Raw genomic sequence first — 18207 nt, 5'->3', positions numbered from 1 at the left:
CTCTGTATATTTACATGTCTTTTCTGCTAGCCTTCTCCAGTCCTTTGACAGAATACTGTTGTCTAGTCACTAATGCTTAAGAAAAAATGAGAAATATTTTAACCTTCATTTCTCTTAATAGAGTTCTGCTATATGGAACCTCATTTCTCAGTACATGAATGGATCAAAAGGTGAACCAGAACTCGTAGAAGCAAAACACAAGTATCATATGTAATTTTGTATTCTGCCTTGTAGCACTGTAGATCCCATTCACTGGACCATTCCTATAGCATCCTGTGTATAATACGCCCTAGTGTGGACACACATGTTGATAGAATCTAGCCTGTATACACTGAAATGGTCTAGACATGTCCAAAAGCCTTTCTCTCTTTTCAAACCCATGACAGGTTTTCTCAGACTCCATTGGGACTGTGATTTTTCATTTGTAATTTTTAATCTATTATAATGACATTGTATTGTTGGTTGCTTTTCCAGACTTGTGTTCACTGCCAAACTGGCTCAGCATATGACAGCTTCCCTTGTATTGATAATGCAGTAAAGTGGGACTTCTCCTTTTATTGCATTAGCACTTATTTTTATTAGGCTAACATAACAATTTAATAACCTTGCATGCTAATGTGAAGAAATAAAGCAAGCTGTACCTATTCATAATGGCAAAGGCTGGATAAATGAGGCTCTTGCAGTACCATTGAAGCATCTTGCTTCAATTTTGCTCTTGTTTATCACAGAATAAAACCAGAACAAAACTAAAGAAATATTTTGTTTGGGAACAAAAATGTGCTACAATCTTGGGACAAAATTCTGCTCTTGGCTACATGGATAACTCACTACTTCAGAGCTGGTTTGAATAACAGTGACATGCAATTACCTTGACTATAGGCAGGTATATCTGTACAGGATTGGGCCCCCCAGCCCAAACATTTACAGCAGCTGAGAAGCAGACTTCTGCAGTAGCTGGTAGTTATTCAGCTAAACATCCCCAAAGCACTGGGCACCCCTGGCAAAGCAGGTGGAATTTAAGGCTGTATCTTTGTATGAGACACACTTTTGATTGAACATGATGCATTGTCTTCCCTGTCTATTTCTTGTCCACTGTTATTAACCTGAAATCTGACCATACATGCCAGTTCCAAAGCCTTGGGATGCAGGGGAAGTTCTCCTGCAGATTTCAGTGGATTAACACAAAACTGTACAGAGAATTGAGCTCATTTCCCATGTTTTGTGTCTCAGGGACTCTGAAGTGCCTGGGATAATCACTCTGGGGGTGTTTCTCTGAAAGGTAACAAGTCTTTTGGATTTCCCTGTAGGAAAGCAGGAGCATCATTTGATATATATGTGATTTTTTATGAGTTTATGGCAAAGAGAAATGTTTATTCATGGTTATATATGTATGTTTTCTTTGTTGATGAACACAGAAGCATTAGGCAGACTTAGCTCACTGCATATAGATAGTTGGCAAGAAAAGGGTATTTTCATTACGTATCCTTAGCAGCTTAAGCTTCACAGCAAGAGAGACCCTCACAGCTTAAATGTAAATGCTTTCATTAAGTAATAATATCAGAATTGTAGCTTGAAAGACAAGATGCTGTTTACCACTGCAGTTACTGGGGGCAGAACTGCTTTACCCATGACTGCCTTCACCACTGGTTTTGAAAACTAGCAGACTTGTGCTTGGCAAGCAGGCAGCAACTTGAAATTACACCAGTGTTGCATAACAAAATATGGCCTTAAGCTAAAAATTAAATGTGAATACATTAATACTCTACAAAGCTGTCTGTAACGGCAGCCAGAAGAATATGCAAGGGAAATTAAAGCCTCAGGGCTTAATCCTGATCTATTCCAATCCCAGAGCATCAAAGTGACATCCTTGTAGATTCATCTGTGTAGCATGACAGTCAATGCTTGCCACTGTCCTCCCATCTCTTCCACATACACAGTAGCCTGGAAAGTGGTGGCCAGTGTTGTGCAGCTGGTCTGTGAAATCACAGCAGGCACTAACATTTCTAGGCTTATTCACTAGCATATGAGTGGTGGGCAGTGAGGGATGCTGGTCTGACTTCCATGTCATGTTTAAAGGTGTCAGCAGTCTGGGGTATCAGAAACGTTGGAAACCTCTGGAACAGAGGAATCATGAGGTTGTTCAAAACTCTACCAGCCTGATGACACCAAAGCACTTTGGGGTTGGCTGCTCACAGGGGATCTAAGAACTGGTATCCCCACACAGAGCTATAAATGCAGTCAGCCCTTGATCTCTGCAATAGCATACAACATGCAGGAGAGCCTCTCTGCAGCTATTAAAACTGCCCACAGGCTATCAGGATAGCAAATGTCTTCTCTTTCCACCCTTTCATGGGGCTTACTCTAGCTGCTCTATTAAATGGCAGCAAATACATATTTATATCCCTGGCATAGTGAGCCTATTGGAAGGAATGCTTGACTCCAAACTTGCACTAGAAACTAGATCTGTATATTTAGTGAGTGAGCAAACTGTTGGTGGCTGTGAATACACACACAGCCTCTATGCCAGCAAGATGGAAACATGTCTCCCTTGCAGACAGATCTCTTACCTTGATCCACCATTACTTTGGGTCAAGAAATCAGTGCAATGCTTTCTTCTTATAATAAGGAAAGTATGAAAATAAGCGAGTCTGGAATTACAAAGCTCCTCTCTAATACACACAGCTTCATCCTCCTATTTGTGAGGAGATTGTTTGCTTTTTAAAATGAAGATTGTGATTGTAGCAAGCAGCACATGAGTGAAAACAAAGCCTTTTGTAGGTTGGAGGTATGTAGGACAGAAATCGCAGCTTCTTGCCTCACGAGTGCAGTGCTGAGCAGAGCGTGTGCTCCAGGGCAGGAATCGCCAGCGTTTGTTCAAGCATCTGCTGAGAGCAGGTTTTCAGAAGTGATTTCACTCAGAGCATGTTTCTCTGGCTGCAGAGCTAGCTCTGGATGTAGGAAGATGCTCTTTCTCTGCTCTGCAATCAGTTTCCTATATAACTGTAGAAGAGTCATTCAGCCTCCTGGGGTGTCGCAAGCGGAAGAGCAGCAGTGTGATCTTAGTGAGGTACCAAGAGTGTCGGTGCGGTATGGGCTGAGAGCAGCTCTGGCCCTGCAGCAACAGAGGCCACTTATGCACTGAAGAGAAATAGCCATTGTCTAGTCAGTCACTAGAGGAGCTTCTAGGGGCTGATTGTGAGCTCTTTGTTAATAATCATTATGATGAATTACCCAACTGGCACAAGGCAAAGGAAGTTGATCGTCCAAGTAACAACAGCAAACTTACAAACAACTGCCACTTTTTCCTGCATGCCCAGATGTAAAAATCCTCTAAAGCCAGGAAGTATCAGAGGCACGAAAATGTTTTAAAACCTTCTCCTGCACCTTTGTGCTTCATTTCTGTTTGTTTCCTTTGCTCAACAGACTGGAAAGACTGCAGTGGAAGAGAACCTCGGCACAGGGGACACACTGAGGCCCTGGAACGCCTCCTTCAGCAGGTTCGAGCAGCTCATCAGCATTATAATTGCAGAGGTAAGGATGAATATCTATGTGGTAGGGCACCAGCTGAAGCCTCTGCGGCGCCTGTAATTTTAGCAGTTTTCTAACTAGGTCATACCTTCTCATTCATCAGGAAAAGAAAGATATTAATATTGGCCCATCTGGAATCACTTTAGTGCACTATCTTGCTCTTAACCCTTGAAATTAGTTGGATGAAAACATCCGAAAGCTACAAATGCACGCAAGCACAGGCACAGCCTTTCTCCCTCTGTACTCTACACACCTCTTGCTTTGGGGTTTTTCCTACACATTAGTTTCACACCAGATTTCACCACAGTGTTTCAAGGATCTCCCTCATTTTTTCATATAAAGAAATACTTTTGAGACTTAACAACTGTTTTGGATCAAAAGCGGGGACTTGGCTGCCTCCAAATGGAAGACACTAAATACTCCAACGGATGTGATGCCAATGAAAAATACTTGCACAATGCAGTGGGAAGATAAGATTGCTACGTTTTCAAATAGAATGGATCAAAACTAGGACAGAGTTCGAATCTCAGCCAGCTTTTTGCTCTTCATTCATGAGAAACAGACTGTGCCTTTAACAGCTCACGAGCCAAGACAACAGCTTGGCATTCTTTTTAAAGCATATATAAAAACTCCTCTTCTATATGGGTTGTTGAAAAGTACTATTTATTTTCTTAGAATAAACTTCTAACTGGAATAATGCTTCATTGCAAAGGAACTTATTTGAAACTGAAAAGCTGAACTACCATGAAGTTTTCATTTTTCTTCCCACACTATGACTGTTATGTCAAGCTGCACCAAGTGATTTAAAACTATAGAAATACTTAGGGCTAAAATCATCTGGCTGAAACAGAAAGATGCAGGTTTTGTTCTTTACGTGCAAATATGTCACTATCACGACGATCCACAGTCTGCAACAACCCACTGTAACCATAGCAACTTAAAGTAGTCAGCTGTGTTGCTTGGAAAGGGAAAGGAGATACTGCAAGAAAATGTTGTTTCTCTAATTAAAATTCATACAAGCATTATCACTTGCAGGTGGCCTTGCTACTGAAAATACAGATGATGTATTCCATCTCTTACATAGTTCTTCATGCATTAAAGGAGTCTTTTTTCCCATGGTACAGTTTTCCCTTTCTGAAGTTTGTGGACATCTCAGGTCTTTCAGGTCACCTTCCTCGTAAACAGGGAAAAAGTGACGGAATTTCAGAAAATAGTATAAATTGTTTTACTGACATAGCAGAACAGCAGCAGTTACAAACAACATGCAGAAAAGCCTTTCTTTTGAGAATCTGACACCAGTGCCTGGTTCTTATAAAATCCCACTGCTCCAGAAATCAACCCCAGTCTCAAAGCAAAGCACAGACAACTCTGTTGTTGATTTCCTAACTCCCTTTCCTTAAATAATAAATAACAACAATATAGAAAATCTGTTTTGCTCAGAACGTTTTCTTGCATGTCTGAAGGAGGATGTGGGAGCTTACATGTGGCAGTGCTACACTGGGGAGTCAGCCTGAGCAACGCCCTTGCCTCCAACCAAGTAAAATCTCATAATTGCTTGTAATGCTAGCATTACACAGTAGTATATTTTGGATAAATCAGGATTGTAATATAATAGAAGAGCCTTTGGAACTTGCCTTAAATATATGACTGATGCCAATCCCATGTATTTCAGTAATTTGGTAAAGAATCAAGACAAAGAGTGTGCAGAAAATTAAGAATTATGACACCACTTTGACTCTGAAATTTGATTCTGGTGAATCTCAGTGAAATCTGAGGACTTTAATCAAGGATCTCAGATAAGCTACTGTATATGTCTGACAGACCCAAATAATGGCTTTCACTCCATATAATAGAGAGGCCTGAGATGCATTCTTCATTAACGTGAATTAGCATGATTCACCTGACAGGGATAGCAGTCAGCATGGATATGCTGTGATACACAAGCTGAGAACCTGCCCAGGCATTTATCCCTTCCTTACCATTCTTCTCTTTACCTCTCTCTTCTTTGATTAGACATTAATATTCTAACCTCTGATTTCTTCAGTTGTTTTAGAGATGTAAATAGCTGGACATTGTTTGTAGGGTATCCCTAAATCTGCTTACAGCCACTGATTTGCTGTGGCTTATAAATAAGAGCAGAATTCAGCTCTGCATGAATAAAAGCCGGGTGAAGACAGAGATAGGACTCAAACCTGGTGTCCTGGCACCTTGGTTTTTCACTAAGTGATTACTCTGCAAGGTACCACGCTTATGGTGTTCAGGCTGGTTCAAGGAGTGTGGAGGGTGAATGCAAGGGATTGTGATAAAAAATGAGGGTAAAAGATCTGACATTACTTGGATAACACAGGCAAAAGCCTTAGAACACAGAGGAGCTGGAGAAGCCAGGCTGTGCGCTAGAGCTCCAGTGTGACCTGGGAGGGGTGAATTGCCCAGATTCCAGGCAGATCCCTTGTCCAAGTCTGCTCATTCAGGCTTCACACTGCAGCCTGCCTTTTGCCCTCTGCTTTGCATTGCAGCGGCTAGAGAAAACAAGCTTACAAAAATGCCAGGAAGAATACACTGGAATGTACAGTGAGTTTAAGAGCTTTTGGAATTAGATCAGCTGTTGCTTTTGAACCTGCTCTGTGATATGATGAAATCTCCTAGGGAATTACTTAGGAAGCTTTGCTTTCATATGTTTAATCTTCTGGAAAACCCTGATGATTACAAACAACAGTCATCCATTTGTCTTCATAATACCATGCTACAGACTATGATAACTGAGTTACTACAATTGTATGTCCTGGCAACACTTCAAATGTATTTTTTAAGTATTATTTTCTTGTCATCATTCTTCCTAAACAATTCTGAGTGGATTAAGCAATTGTGTGATGCTTCATTAAGAAAGGAACCCAACTCTTCAGTAAAATGCTTACCAGATATTTTCCTTCTGAAATTTGGTTGAAATGTATTTTACTAGACAAGTCAGAGCTGAAATAAAAATATTCTAATCATAATTTGGTTCACAAGCAGGGCACATAGGTTTATTGCATTTAACAAAGAGAAGGCTCTTTGATTGCACCAGGCATTTAAAGAGTTTAGATTACAATTATTTGTGAGAAAAGATAAAATCAGGCTTGAGAACCAAGCCATAGACTGGGAAGTTCAGGTAGGGAATTAGAAAAGGTACAATTTCAGCTCTTGTGCTTGGCTTTGTAATCCAAAATATACCTCTCAATGGTATGACTGTCATGCTAAGAGCTGCTCATGACATACAGAATTGTCTTGTGAAAGACATCTCACCTTGAGGTGAGGTAAAACAGAATCTGTCATGGTCTCGAGCTATTTAGGTGTCTGGCCACTACTTATGCCTTTAACTTCTGTGTGGAATTATGTCTCCATGCGTATTATCCCAGCGTCAGTTGTCTGCACTGCTAAAAATGTGCAGTGTTAAATTGAGTTTGAATTCATCTGGAAGTTTCCAGCTCTTGGATGTATTTTCATAAGGTTACACAATTAGTGAAAACTCTAAACCCCATTTTATGCCCTCCACCAGGGTTTCAGTGGGATCTAGCTCATTTTGTGCTAATTTACTTCCTCATTCAGGGTCACTCTAAATGATATTTAGCTGTTCCACATGCCCTCTGATTTGTGGGGCTGAGATCTCAGATGATTTTGCACTGAGGTAATTCCATTTCCATACACTTCACATCTGCCCCACTTGAGGAGAGGCACCCGCTTGTCTAGTGATAGGACAAAGAATTCCAGATGATCTTCCTCCTCAGAGAAATGGCACGGCATAACAGACATTCCTCTAGAGCAGAGATCCCAGATGCATGCTGGCAGCCTGAGCAGGCAATGTCGTTCTTACTCTTCCACAGCCGACTTATGTTCTTTTAAGTATCTTCTGTATTGAAGTGCACTGCAAAGAAGCATTTCTATTTTCTACCTGAAAGAGAAAACCTGCTAATGCTGTAGTTAACTGCCTGTTTTACTCCAGCTTTGAATGCTTCTGATCTAAATCTAATCACTGGAAATTCTCCGATCTCAGCCACTATCTATTCGCTCCTGAGCATCTATTAAAAGAGCTCACAGCTCTATTGCTGTATCATTTATTAATGTTGTTACTGGTGCCTTTCTATAAAGGTTACTCTATGTTATTTATTACTTAATTAAATAACAGACAAAGTTCTATTTCCTGTAGATCCAAATTATCTTCTAATCTCAGCTCCATGGTTTTTGGCTTCTAGACAGACTATACTGTAAAACAAGCAAATAGCAATGTAGGAGTTCACGGTCTCCATCTAGTTTTACACTATTTCTTTTGCTGTTGGCTTCTGCAAAGCTGTGGACTGAACCCAAACCACTGAACAGCCCAATAACATATACTTCACTTGTAATGTGCCCTCTTATTTTAATGCTGCACTCTCTGGGTGCTTTATACAGAATTATGTTGCTTTGCCTTCAGCGATTTCCTCCTCCATTCCCTCCATAGAGATGGAGGCAATAGAGAAGAAAATAAAAACTGCATAATGAGAATGAAATTTATATTCCTAAATTGGTCTTAACCTTGGAAGAAGGAAGCAGCAAGACAGGAGGTCTCATGTACCATTTGGTTTCCATTACTGTGATACACCGAAAAAAGGTCACAGTAAAATAGAAATTATCTCAGGAGATATGGATAGAAAAACAAATGGAATTTTTTTAAAGGAAAAGAAAGCAAAGATCAGTTGCATCAAAGGAGCAGTCATGGCTTTGGATGAGTCTGTTAAACCTAAACTGAACAGCACAGTGGAGAATATGCCACGGAGAACAAGTCTGCACTGGAAACACAATGGATTTGATGATCTAATAAGTCTCATACATCGTGCATGAGTTCACCCCCAATAGAACCTTGTTCTCTTTGTACGTACTGTTCAGGAAAGTGGTAATTATTGCTAACAATGTGTCTTCTTTCCGTGGTTTTCAATGTGAAAATTACAGTGCGAATTTATGCATCATTTAAAATATGTTGAGCACTTCCACAGATGGGGTTTTGACAATAGCACATTTAGACGTTCTTTAAATGTTCAAACTTAGAACTCACTCAGGAGACACAGACAGACACCTCCTATTCTGCACTGAAGATAAGTGGGAAATATGTTACTCTGAAAGCACCTAAGCAAACTGATCAGCAGCTTTCAGCAAATGGTTCTTCATGGGATGTATTTTTTCCCCACTGGAGAAGGGTGTCCCTCAACACGTTTCCCACTTCAGGCTTGATGGGTACCCGTGCTTCATCCAAACCAAGTCAGATCCTGGGAAACGGTTTCATTTTTCTTTTTGTCTTTCTTTTCAGATTACAGTAAATATCTGAGGAATTAATTCCTATTTTAAATCAAATGTTTCCTCTGTTTCTCTTACAACAGCATTAGACAGGAGAGACATTGCAAAAGACAATGCAAAAGAATCCCAAACAGTTTTAAGCACCCATTCCTTTTAAATGCCATAAGTGGACAGCAACTGACAATACATTTTGCAGTACACAATCCTGCATGTTCCTGACTGCCATCTATTGGCATCCCCTCCAAAATCTGAGCACAGGTACACAGGTGGACACGGCTGCTCCACAGAGCTTGGGAGTTCCAGTTCCCACTGGGAGATTTTTCCTTGGCTTACAAGGAAACCCAGGCCATGTGTGAGAGAACGAAAGACTTTAAGTTAAATTCATCAAAGTGAAAAATAACACCATGTATAAAAAATTAACCACGTTTTCTACAATATTAGGCAAAAGATTTGACTTTATAAAATTCTTATGTTAAGTGAGCTGGTCCAGAGGTCCTTGCAGGCACATAGCAGGTCTCAGCTTTACAAGAAGTGGGCAAATGAGTTAAACAGCTCTTCCTTGGATCCCAGATGACTAGGGAGCAAATGTAACCATAAAAGCTCTGAAACAATACATGTGAGTGGAAGCTGTTGTGATGGGGGGAAATATCCAAGCAACAGCACATGCACTTAATGTGATATAGAGAAAGATGAGGGTCTATCTAGTTCCTTAAAGCTCTCACTCAGGTCACTTTGATGATGTGCTATTACTGACTGCCACTTATTCAGTTCTTAGAAGCTTAAGTTATGTATGGACAGAAACTAAGGAATTACAACACCCTAAAATGCTGACTGATGGTTCGAGTATTTTCCTGGGTTTTTGAGACCACTTGCAGAACTCATATCCATTCTGAACATTAACAGCATGCAGTTCTGGTTCAAGCTGTATTTTTGCCAAGACCAAGTTTGCTGCAAGTAAGAAACTTACTTATTGTTACGTATCACTGACATACTGAAAATATAAGCAAAAGGTTGTATTTGAGCATGTTTCTAAATGTTGTCTTTTGAAGGGAATACAGTGGGCCCTGACTGAAATTTAGTGTTGTGGTTCAACAGACAAGGGCTCTTTATGAGACACTAACTGGAACTAAAGTGCTGGGTTTGTTTTGCTTTTTATTTTCCATTTTAGAAAGCTCTAAACTACAGAATGCTGGTCGCAAGCAATCTGTTTCCAGAAGCTTGAAGCACCTTTTCCATTCATCAAACAAGTTTGTGAAGACTCTGAAACGGTTTGTCATTTATTTTATCTCCCAAACATATCAAGTTTTAGCTAGCAGTTGCTGCTCTTATAGCGAAAAGCACCTTAGAAATGTATGTGAATATTCCACTGGCAATGAAACAGCAATTGATCAGAATGAAACTGATAAGCACATGTAAGACTGGTGTAGCTCATAGGAAAATATGCTCCAGTTCCTACTGAAATCAACAGAATCTTTTTATTATTACTGTTGGAAATGGATTTGAATTGTACCAGAGTGAAATATTCTGCTCAAACACACGTGCAGTTTCTGAGGTATTTTGGAAGCGCTGCTGCTGCTGCTGCTGCTGAGTAATGAAACTATGGTATTTATTTCATTTATAATACAAAATGCAGAGCTCAGGTAACATGTTTTAATAGTCCACTGGCAGCAAGCAACACATCTAGAATCCTCCAACATCTTTAGCTAGGTTTGCAACCCAGTGTGACCCAAACAACCCTCAGCCATGATGATTTGGTTTAGCACACGGAAGCTGCTTATGCTGGATTATTTCTTTTTTCATTGCCAGGAGTGTGCTTTTTCTTCTTTGTATTTTGATAAGAGTTTGATTCTTTCAGAAGAGCTCTCCAGAGCCTTTAAATTCCCTAAGGCAGCTACTTAACGTATGTAACTAATTGCAAGGGTAAATATTGAAAGGAATGATCTCTATAAACAGTTTTGAGATATGCTGGCCAAATTACACTCAATTACACTAATGTAAATCCATAATAACCCACCTGATTTCAATTGAGTTACTTTAGATTTACTGTGAAGCAAAGGAGGGCAGAACTAAGCCCATTAATGATAAAAAGTTTAAGTAAAATTTCTGATTTCTAAGGGGCATAAAGCCTCTATTGTGTACTGTTTATGCTGGCAAAATCCTTACTGAAGCTGATGTCAGTGGCTTACAGATTCATAATTTCTTAGATTCCTGTAGTCTCACATCATCTAACGTGATAAGCTTCCCAAATGGGTTTCAGAATTCACTTGCTGAAGTTGCATACGGAAGTTAAGACCAGATGATTGTATTTGTCTCCTCGGAACTTAACATCTATGATACTTTGACTGAAATTTGGCATGGATGTGAATAAACATGAAAGGTGTTTGATAATAATTGTTTCCTTCTTTCATCAGGGGACTCTACTTAGCTGTTATATTTTTTTACAAGGACAATTTATTAGTAACCAATGAAGATCAAATCCCAATTGTGGAAATTGATGACTCCCACAGTAGCTCAGTTATGCAGGATTTCCTGTGGTTCACAAAGGTAAGAGGAGCCTAATTTCATGTATTGCTTCTACCAATTTGTTGCTGGTAATGCACAGGCGTTAGCTCATCATTCTAATATATGAAACGATGTCATTAAAAAGATAACAAACCATTTATATGGGTTAAATTCTGACTGGGTCACTGGCAGTGGCACAATTAACTCTTATATGTAGGAGCCTACACAAGTGATGGCTACTTAGGTACATAAAGGGTTTACGGACATTTAGAGGAAAAGCCTAAAGAAATAACTAGAAAATTTAAAGTTGGTATTACGTTTACGCCATCATTCAAAATATCTTCACACTATTTCTTATAGGGCAAAACCCAGTAAATCAGTTTTACACATTAGGCCAGAAAGTAACTGAAATAGGTGCATGATGGTTGCAGAACAACTTCTGTGTCTGATTCAGTCTGTTTCATGTTTATCTAGGCAAGTCACTGCCACCCGCCGACACTCAAAATGAGCAATAGCTACTGGTTTTTCCAAGTCCAAAATGCTTTTAGTTTCATTTCTGCTTTTGTAAAATGCTGAGAACAAAACCTCATTGAACTGCGTATATTTTTGCAGTTGTCTTGCATGTGGGATGATATCAGATGGCTAAGGCAGAATATGTCTATATCCGTGTCCTCATCAACAACGCTTCAAGCCAGGCAAAAGATGCTTTCAGCAGCAGCACAGCTACAGGTTGGTTGCTTCGCATATTTCTTGATTCACCCATGCCTTACAAACTGCTCAAGTATAGCTTCTGGGGCAGAACTTCACTGTTTGACCAACAGGATGGCTATGCTTTTGTGGATTGTCAGCAGGGAAGTTAAATTCAGTCTTTCATTGAGTTCCTAACTGAGCTGCAGACTTATTTAAGGTGAAATGCACCTTTGTGCAGAGAACCAGCAGAGACCTGTTTAACCCTTAAAAACAGAGATTAGAGAGATTCAGTGGTGCACAGGTCCTGTGCTGACCCCTCAGCACAGTGGTAAGGGCAGCAACACTGTGTGCACTATTCATATCACATTGTCAAGGCACAGCACTGACCATCAGGATGGTTCTGTTCCAATCTGTGCTACAAACTGAGCGGTACTGAACAGGTCACTTAACCCTTCTGTGTCTCAGTCCACTATTCCATATGCAAATAATAATGGCACTCTCTCCAGCAAAACATTTCGACATGTATTATAAGGCTTTTGAAGAATGGGTTTCATGATAAGCTGAAATCTCATGAGGTTTTTACTTTTGTGAGAAGATTCATTTTCAAAAAGATGCGTGCATAAATCTCATAGGAAAAGTATATCCAGGGCCTGCTTTCTCCTACCTTTTGTTTGAATGAAGTCACCAAAGCTTCCCAGAAAAATCTATGGTACAGTCATGGAACTAATGAAGACCTTGATATTGCTTGACTCATGTATTAGCCACACAACCATCCCTCTTGTTACTGCCAGCCGATGCAATAAGCTGGTTTTACAGCACTATGAAACCCAGATACTTTGTGACCATTATTAAGAATATCCATGTGGGGTTTGTTTTACATCTTTTGGCAAAGCCTGCTGTACAGGAGAGTAGCCTTCATGGGCAACCACCTGTCTGGACTGATTTCCCCAAAGTATCCCGAAATATCTGGAATGCCAGTCTGCTGTACCTTTATTGGAGGACCACCTGTGTTAAGCAGCAGCTGCTTGTCAGTCCTTTGAGCTGTCACTAGAGAAAGTTTTAACTGTATCTGCTGAATGTTCCCTCTGGTGTGGTTAGCTCAGCTTAGGTAGCACAAGCTCTTTTGGTTAGCTCAGTTTCATTCCCCCTGTGCTGATTGCCTTTAACTGAGCATTGCTAGGATGCACTTGGAGATAACCAAGGTTTCTAGTACATTGTGTTATTATTTGCTACCAGAGATGTTAAGAGCAGCACTCGAAGCACAGAGATACAGCAAATGTGTCCATGTGGCATATTGCTCTGCTGACTCTCTGGCAAATTTATCGTCCTTAACGTTTGTTCTGTTAGCTTTGTCCCCTGATGAGCACAGGGATTGTCACCGGCCTGCCAGCCTCTAACGGTGTGTGGCCTAGTGGGATCCACCAATGGAAAGATCTCAATAAAGTTTATATGGTTGAATACATTTTATTGAGGCAGTTAATAGACTGGCTCTGCAGGAATTCAGGACAGAATGGAAAAGATCAGTGACAACACAGCTGCTAAGGGACTAGATCAGCAGATTCAGAGACAACAGGGACAGTAATTTTGCCTGTTGTTACTACTAGACAACTAAAGCAAACAAAACGCAAGTGGTGGGGTGCCAGCCTGAGCAGAGTATATGAATTTTCAGTATATGAATTAGTCACATATTCTTATTAGTAAGTGCTTCCATTCTCTGTGCTGCAACACCACTCAGAATATACAGTCAGTGACAGTAAAGAACTGTTTGTTTCCACCTAGGCACATTCATATGTTGCAGTGATTCATCTGACAACTGGATGGCTAACATCTACCTGCATGGTCTGTCCCACCTGCAGGCACATGGATTGAAACAAAATGTATATTCAAGACACCCAGTGTTAATCAGTTACTGGGGCTAACCTCAAAAGGCAGAACAGTTAAAAAGAAGAGGGGAGGTGCCATCAACAGTATGCCCTGGAGAGGGATGCATAAAGCTAAAATAACTAAGTTATGTATGCCACGTAAAGGGCAGTCACTGTGCTGGCTACCTAGAGTTTATAAGCAATTTAATAATACAGTTTATAAGTAAATATTGCCTGCTAAGTACAGATAAATAATTTCAGGATAATCTATCCATTTACAATGTCATTAAGTTAATGTACAGCACTTCCCTAAACATACAATGTGCTACATTGTGAATTCAAGTTCTCACTTTAAACCACCCCCCTACCTACCCAGCTTACTGTAGATCTCTTGAAAAGTCACAAAGTAATGAGCATATTTTAAATGTCAGGCATTTTTCTTTAAGACATCTGGGAATCTCTTCAGTGGCTGGTCAGTGGATTGAGTGTGTTTGCACCTATGAGCAGATGCCTTACTGTGTGAGGAAAGGGATTTTGACCAAAATATGTATTTTATGTGGAGCCTTTTAAAATTACTTTTCTTTAATCCTCACATATTTTCCTGGAGAGCTTTGCCCTGGGAGTTTGTTCGTTTCTGCTGGTTTTGTCTAGCACATTCTTGGTATCTGAAGTAAAAGGGCCCACGTCTCTTCAAATTCTTCTGTGTTCCTTCAGAAACACACTCCACAGTTTAGCTCCAAATTATTTACATTCAACACGGATATGAGGGCCTCTCACTTCTGTTGCTGAAAATAATCTGAATAATTTTAAAACAGAGACCAGAGAATGGAGATTACAATTAGAAAACCCTTGGAAGTGTCCATTTTGAATGATTCAGGGATAGACAAAGAATTTCATATCATCGCTGACACTTGGTTATGGGGAGTTGAAGATAAGCACCTAGCTCTTGAGTAAGTTCAAATCAGAAGGGCCTCATTGATACCAAAGGAGTCTCCACTAGACCAGCACTGAGTGCTTTTGGAAAGTGCACCCTTGATCTTTAGAAGACAGAGGAAAAATAAGAAGTTCTGTCTAAGTAAGTGAATTACTTTGTAGTGTTTCCTTTTACAAAGGCGCTGGGTCATAATGGTCTTTCTGTTCTCCATTAAATGTTAGACTAAACACGGCTGAATCAAATGCGTCGGAGGATCCACAAGCACAACCTAGGGAAAAACTGTTCCTTTTGCCACTAAATGATATGATGTAGGGCAAGTGTTTGAGAAAGATTGTGTGTCTCGTTGTTACTGAAGTCACCAGGACTGATGTCAGTGAGCACAACGTTACGTTTCAACATACACCACTCTCCTGCTATGTGACAAACAACTTTTGGTTTATGATGTGCTTGTTTTCTAGAATTTGCTGGGAACTCACAACCTAGGCAGAGTTTTTTACGAGCCAATCAAGGATCGACATGGCAATATGCTGATAGTGACTATAAGAGAAGTGGAGAGTCTTTATTCATTTTTCAATGGCAAATGGATGCAGGTATCCAAATTACAAAGCCAGAGGAAATCCCTCTCAACTCCAGAGGAGCCAACAGCATTAGACATCTTGCTTATAACAATCCAGGTAGTGCTTTGCTTCTCTTACTGTATGTTATTTGCTTTTGTAAAGCCTGCGCCAGAGCCCTGACTTTTGGAAGAGTCTTGTAGAATTTTAGGCCTTAATCCAGTGCCCAATAAAATTAATGGCAAGGCTCCCATTGAAAGCAAAGACTTATATTACTTCCAGTGGGTCTGGGATCAAATCCTTAATATGTAAAATATCCATGAGATTCTAAAGAAATAACTTCAAAGTCCTAACACAGAATAGTAGTTTCTATCAGTTTCGGGAAACCATGCTACAGAATTCACAGAAAGGGATATAAAAACCTTTAAAATTCTCTGGGATGGTTTTAAGCACCTATACAGACACTTAAAATTTCTACACTCCATAAGATTTTTCCATCCAACCTTGGACACTAAACCTGGGTTTAAAACCTTACTGTTCTACTTAATAAACTTGTTCTGTGGGGTTCAGAGTTCCTTGGAGCCTGGTATAGCTGCTAAAGAATTCTTTACTGACCATAGCCCTCCTTTAATTTCTGTGTAACATGCTCCTACACTTCACAATTAGGAAAATAAAAGGTAAGGATTGATGTTAGGAGTCACTTTGCATAGTTAGTTTAGTTAACATCATTGAGAGCCATGAGCTTTCAGCCCTTCAAGAATCAGGGTTATTGGCAAACTCATGTTAAACAGTAATGTTAAATACTAATACATGTTTTCTGTAGGGAATAACAACCTATGTCTCCCAAAGTGTCAGTAGCCAACTCTAAAACTCAGTTGCATGGTTACCCAAAATATTACAAGACAAATCACTTAGTCCCTACTTTAGCACCCTTGACTAGACGATGACTACTGTGGTTAGGTTTGAAATAGAGGCACTTTCTTGGGCAGAGACTGTGCTTTTTGCACCGGAAGCTGAGAGGCAATCAAATCACATTACCAGCTTTTAGGAACATTAAAACATTTCCAAAAGACAATAAAACTTACCTGAGCGATGTTAGATTTAATGTATTAAAATGTGTTAAAGGTGTAGAAAAATGTCAATCTGGGCAGAAGTTTTATATTAGGAAACCCAAAATACAGGCCTGGTCACATTTCCACAGAGATCCTAGTGGAAAAAATGTTCCCCTGGTGGTTTACACATTCCTATCTAATGCCCACCCTTTCTTCTATTACTTGTTTAATCATCGAATGGGTATTTTGTTCATGAAGTGCTTGTGAAAATGAGGGTCTAATTGCATTGGTCAGAGCCAAGTACAGCACTGGCAGATAATTTGATGGTTCCAAGAGTAAAGGCATAAGGCCAGGTGTCTTAATCCTCACCCGCTGCAGAAGCACACATTTCTCAGGATGGCAGCAGACATCACTTTCAGGGTAGTTTTGGGAGACTGCTATACATAGCCTTAAAAGCATGTCCTGGCTTCAGCAAATCCTCCATCATTATTAATTCTTTCTAAGCTCTGTTTGTTGGTAAAGACATTTGTGCAGAAAACACAGCCGTTAATTAAAATTAGCAAACCACCAATGGCGGTGCTCAGTGAGAGCTCCCTGTTGACAGCAGGTGACACAGAACAGGCAGGCTGGGACTCTGAAGGGATTTCTTTGGTGCCAGTACGGGCTTATACAGCTCCCTCTCTCCCACCTTCCCCAGGGGACAGCTTTGTCCCAGTGCTGCTCTACTCCATCTGTGCAGCTACGTGCCAAATGTGAACCAGGGAACGGCTCTGGCTGCTCCTTTTCTGAATTGTTTTTCAGCAGAATCAATTCCCTGACGCAGCTCACTGCAGAAATGACCAGGCAGGAGTGCAGAGGTGGGTGCTCTATTTAAGCTAGTTTAAATACTACTGTTGTGGAAGATTGAAACCTCAGGTTTTAGACTCAATTCCTACATGACATTGAGAGCTTAGAGAACTTGTGTATGACTTTAAGTTGTCCAAGTGCATCCAAACTACCAGAGATTATTTATATGCTTAAGCACATACTTAAATGCTCTGTGAATTGGGAACACTTGAAACAAAAAGATGGCTGTAAAAACATTAGTTGCTTTTTATCCCAAAGACTTCCCCTTATGTGGAAAAAAAAGATGAGATTTTTATGTAGGACTGTTTCTCTTCAAACAGGACATACTCACCTATCACAAACGAAGTCAGCAGCGCCTCCCTCCTGGCTTGTACCTGGGTTACCTTAAACTCTGCAGTTCTGTGGATCAAATCAAAGTGCTCGTGTTGCAGAAGTTGCCTAATGTCCTGTGTCATGTTAAAATCCGAGACAACAGCAATGTCTCCAGGTAAGTGAATACATACATACTTACACAGACATATACATATTTACACAGAACATTTGTTTCAAGTTTAAAACAACTGATCAAATTTAAACGCTAAGGCAACTTTACCATTGCAAAATTGTAGGTGCCAGCAAAGTCTGGCTCAGGTGTGTACCAGCACAGACATCACCACCGAACTAAGGTGGACCTGTGTGTTTCCAGCAGTCTGAAGGCCTATCCAGAACACATCCAGATGAGCCCATTGGTTTCTAGGAATAGCATTATGTTGTTCGCTCAAACTCCGCACAGTGGTAATGATCTTCCATATATCTGCTAGGAAGATCATAGCCTGCATCCCGGATTCAGCCTCCAGTGAATTCAATGTCATCCTTTTTCCTGATTTCTCCTGACCATGGGGTGTTGGTGGTGATTTTTCTGTTTATTTCCTTGTGTAATACCTGGTTTCTCTAAT

At 40.2% G+C, this 18207-nt stretch overlaps 1 protein-coding gene across 14 annotated transcripts in view; it reads left to right on the top strand.

Annotated features, from left to right (window-relative positions):
- The window catches only part of ANKFN1 (ankyrin repeat and fibronectin type III domain containing 1), a 128161-nt gene that overhangs the window by 89930 nt on the left and 20024 nt on the right, over positions 1 to 18207 (top strand). For all 14 annotated transcript variants that reach the window (XR_009963609.1, XR_009963608.1, XR_009963607.1 and 11 more), the window contains 6 exons: positions 3424 to 3531; positions 10001 to 10100; positions 11244 to 11376; positions 11947 to 12063; positions 15279 to 15494; positions 17593 to 17759. Coding sequence is in view for 1 of the 14 variants with exons in the window: in XM_062612707.1 (XP_062468691.1) it covers positions 3424 to 3531; positions 10001 to 10100; positions 11244 to 11376; positions 11947 to 12063; positions 15279 to 15494; positions 17593 to 17759 (841 nt within the window). In the remaining 13 variants the exon portion in view is untranslated. The remainder of the gene's footprint in view (positions 1 to 3423; positions 3532 to 10000; positions 10101 to 11243; positions 11377 to 11946; positions 12064 to 15278; positions 15495 to 17592; positions 17760 to 18207) is intronic.

This window comes from Pezoporus occidentalis, unplaced genomic scaffold, assembly GCF_034315485.1.
Source record: "Pezoporus occidentalis ecotype Australia unplaced genomic scaffold, CSIRO_AGI_Poc_V1 ctg160, whole genome shotgun sequence".
Taxonomy (NCBI): Eukaryota; Metazoa; Chordata; class Aves; order Psittaciformes; family Psittacidae; genus Pezoporus; species Pezoporus occidentalis.
This window is presented reverse-complemented; position numbering and strand designations above follow the sequence as displayed.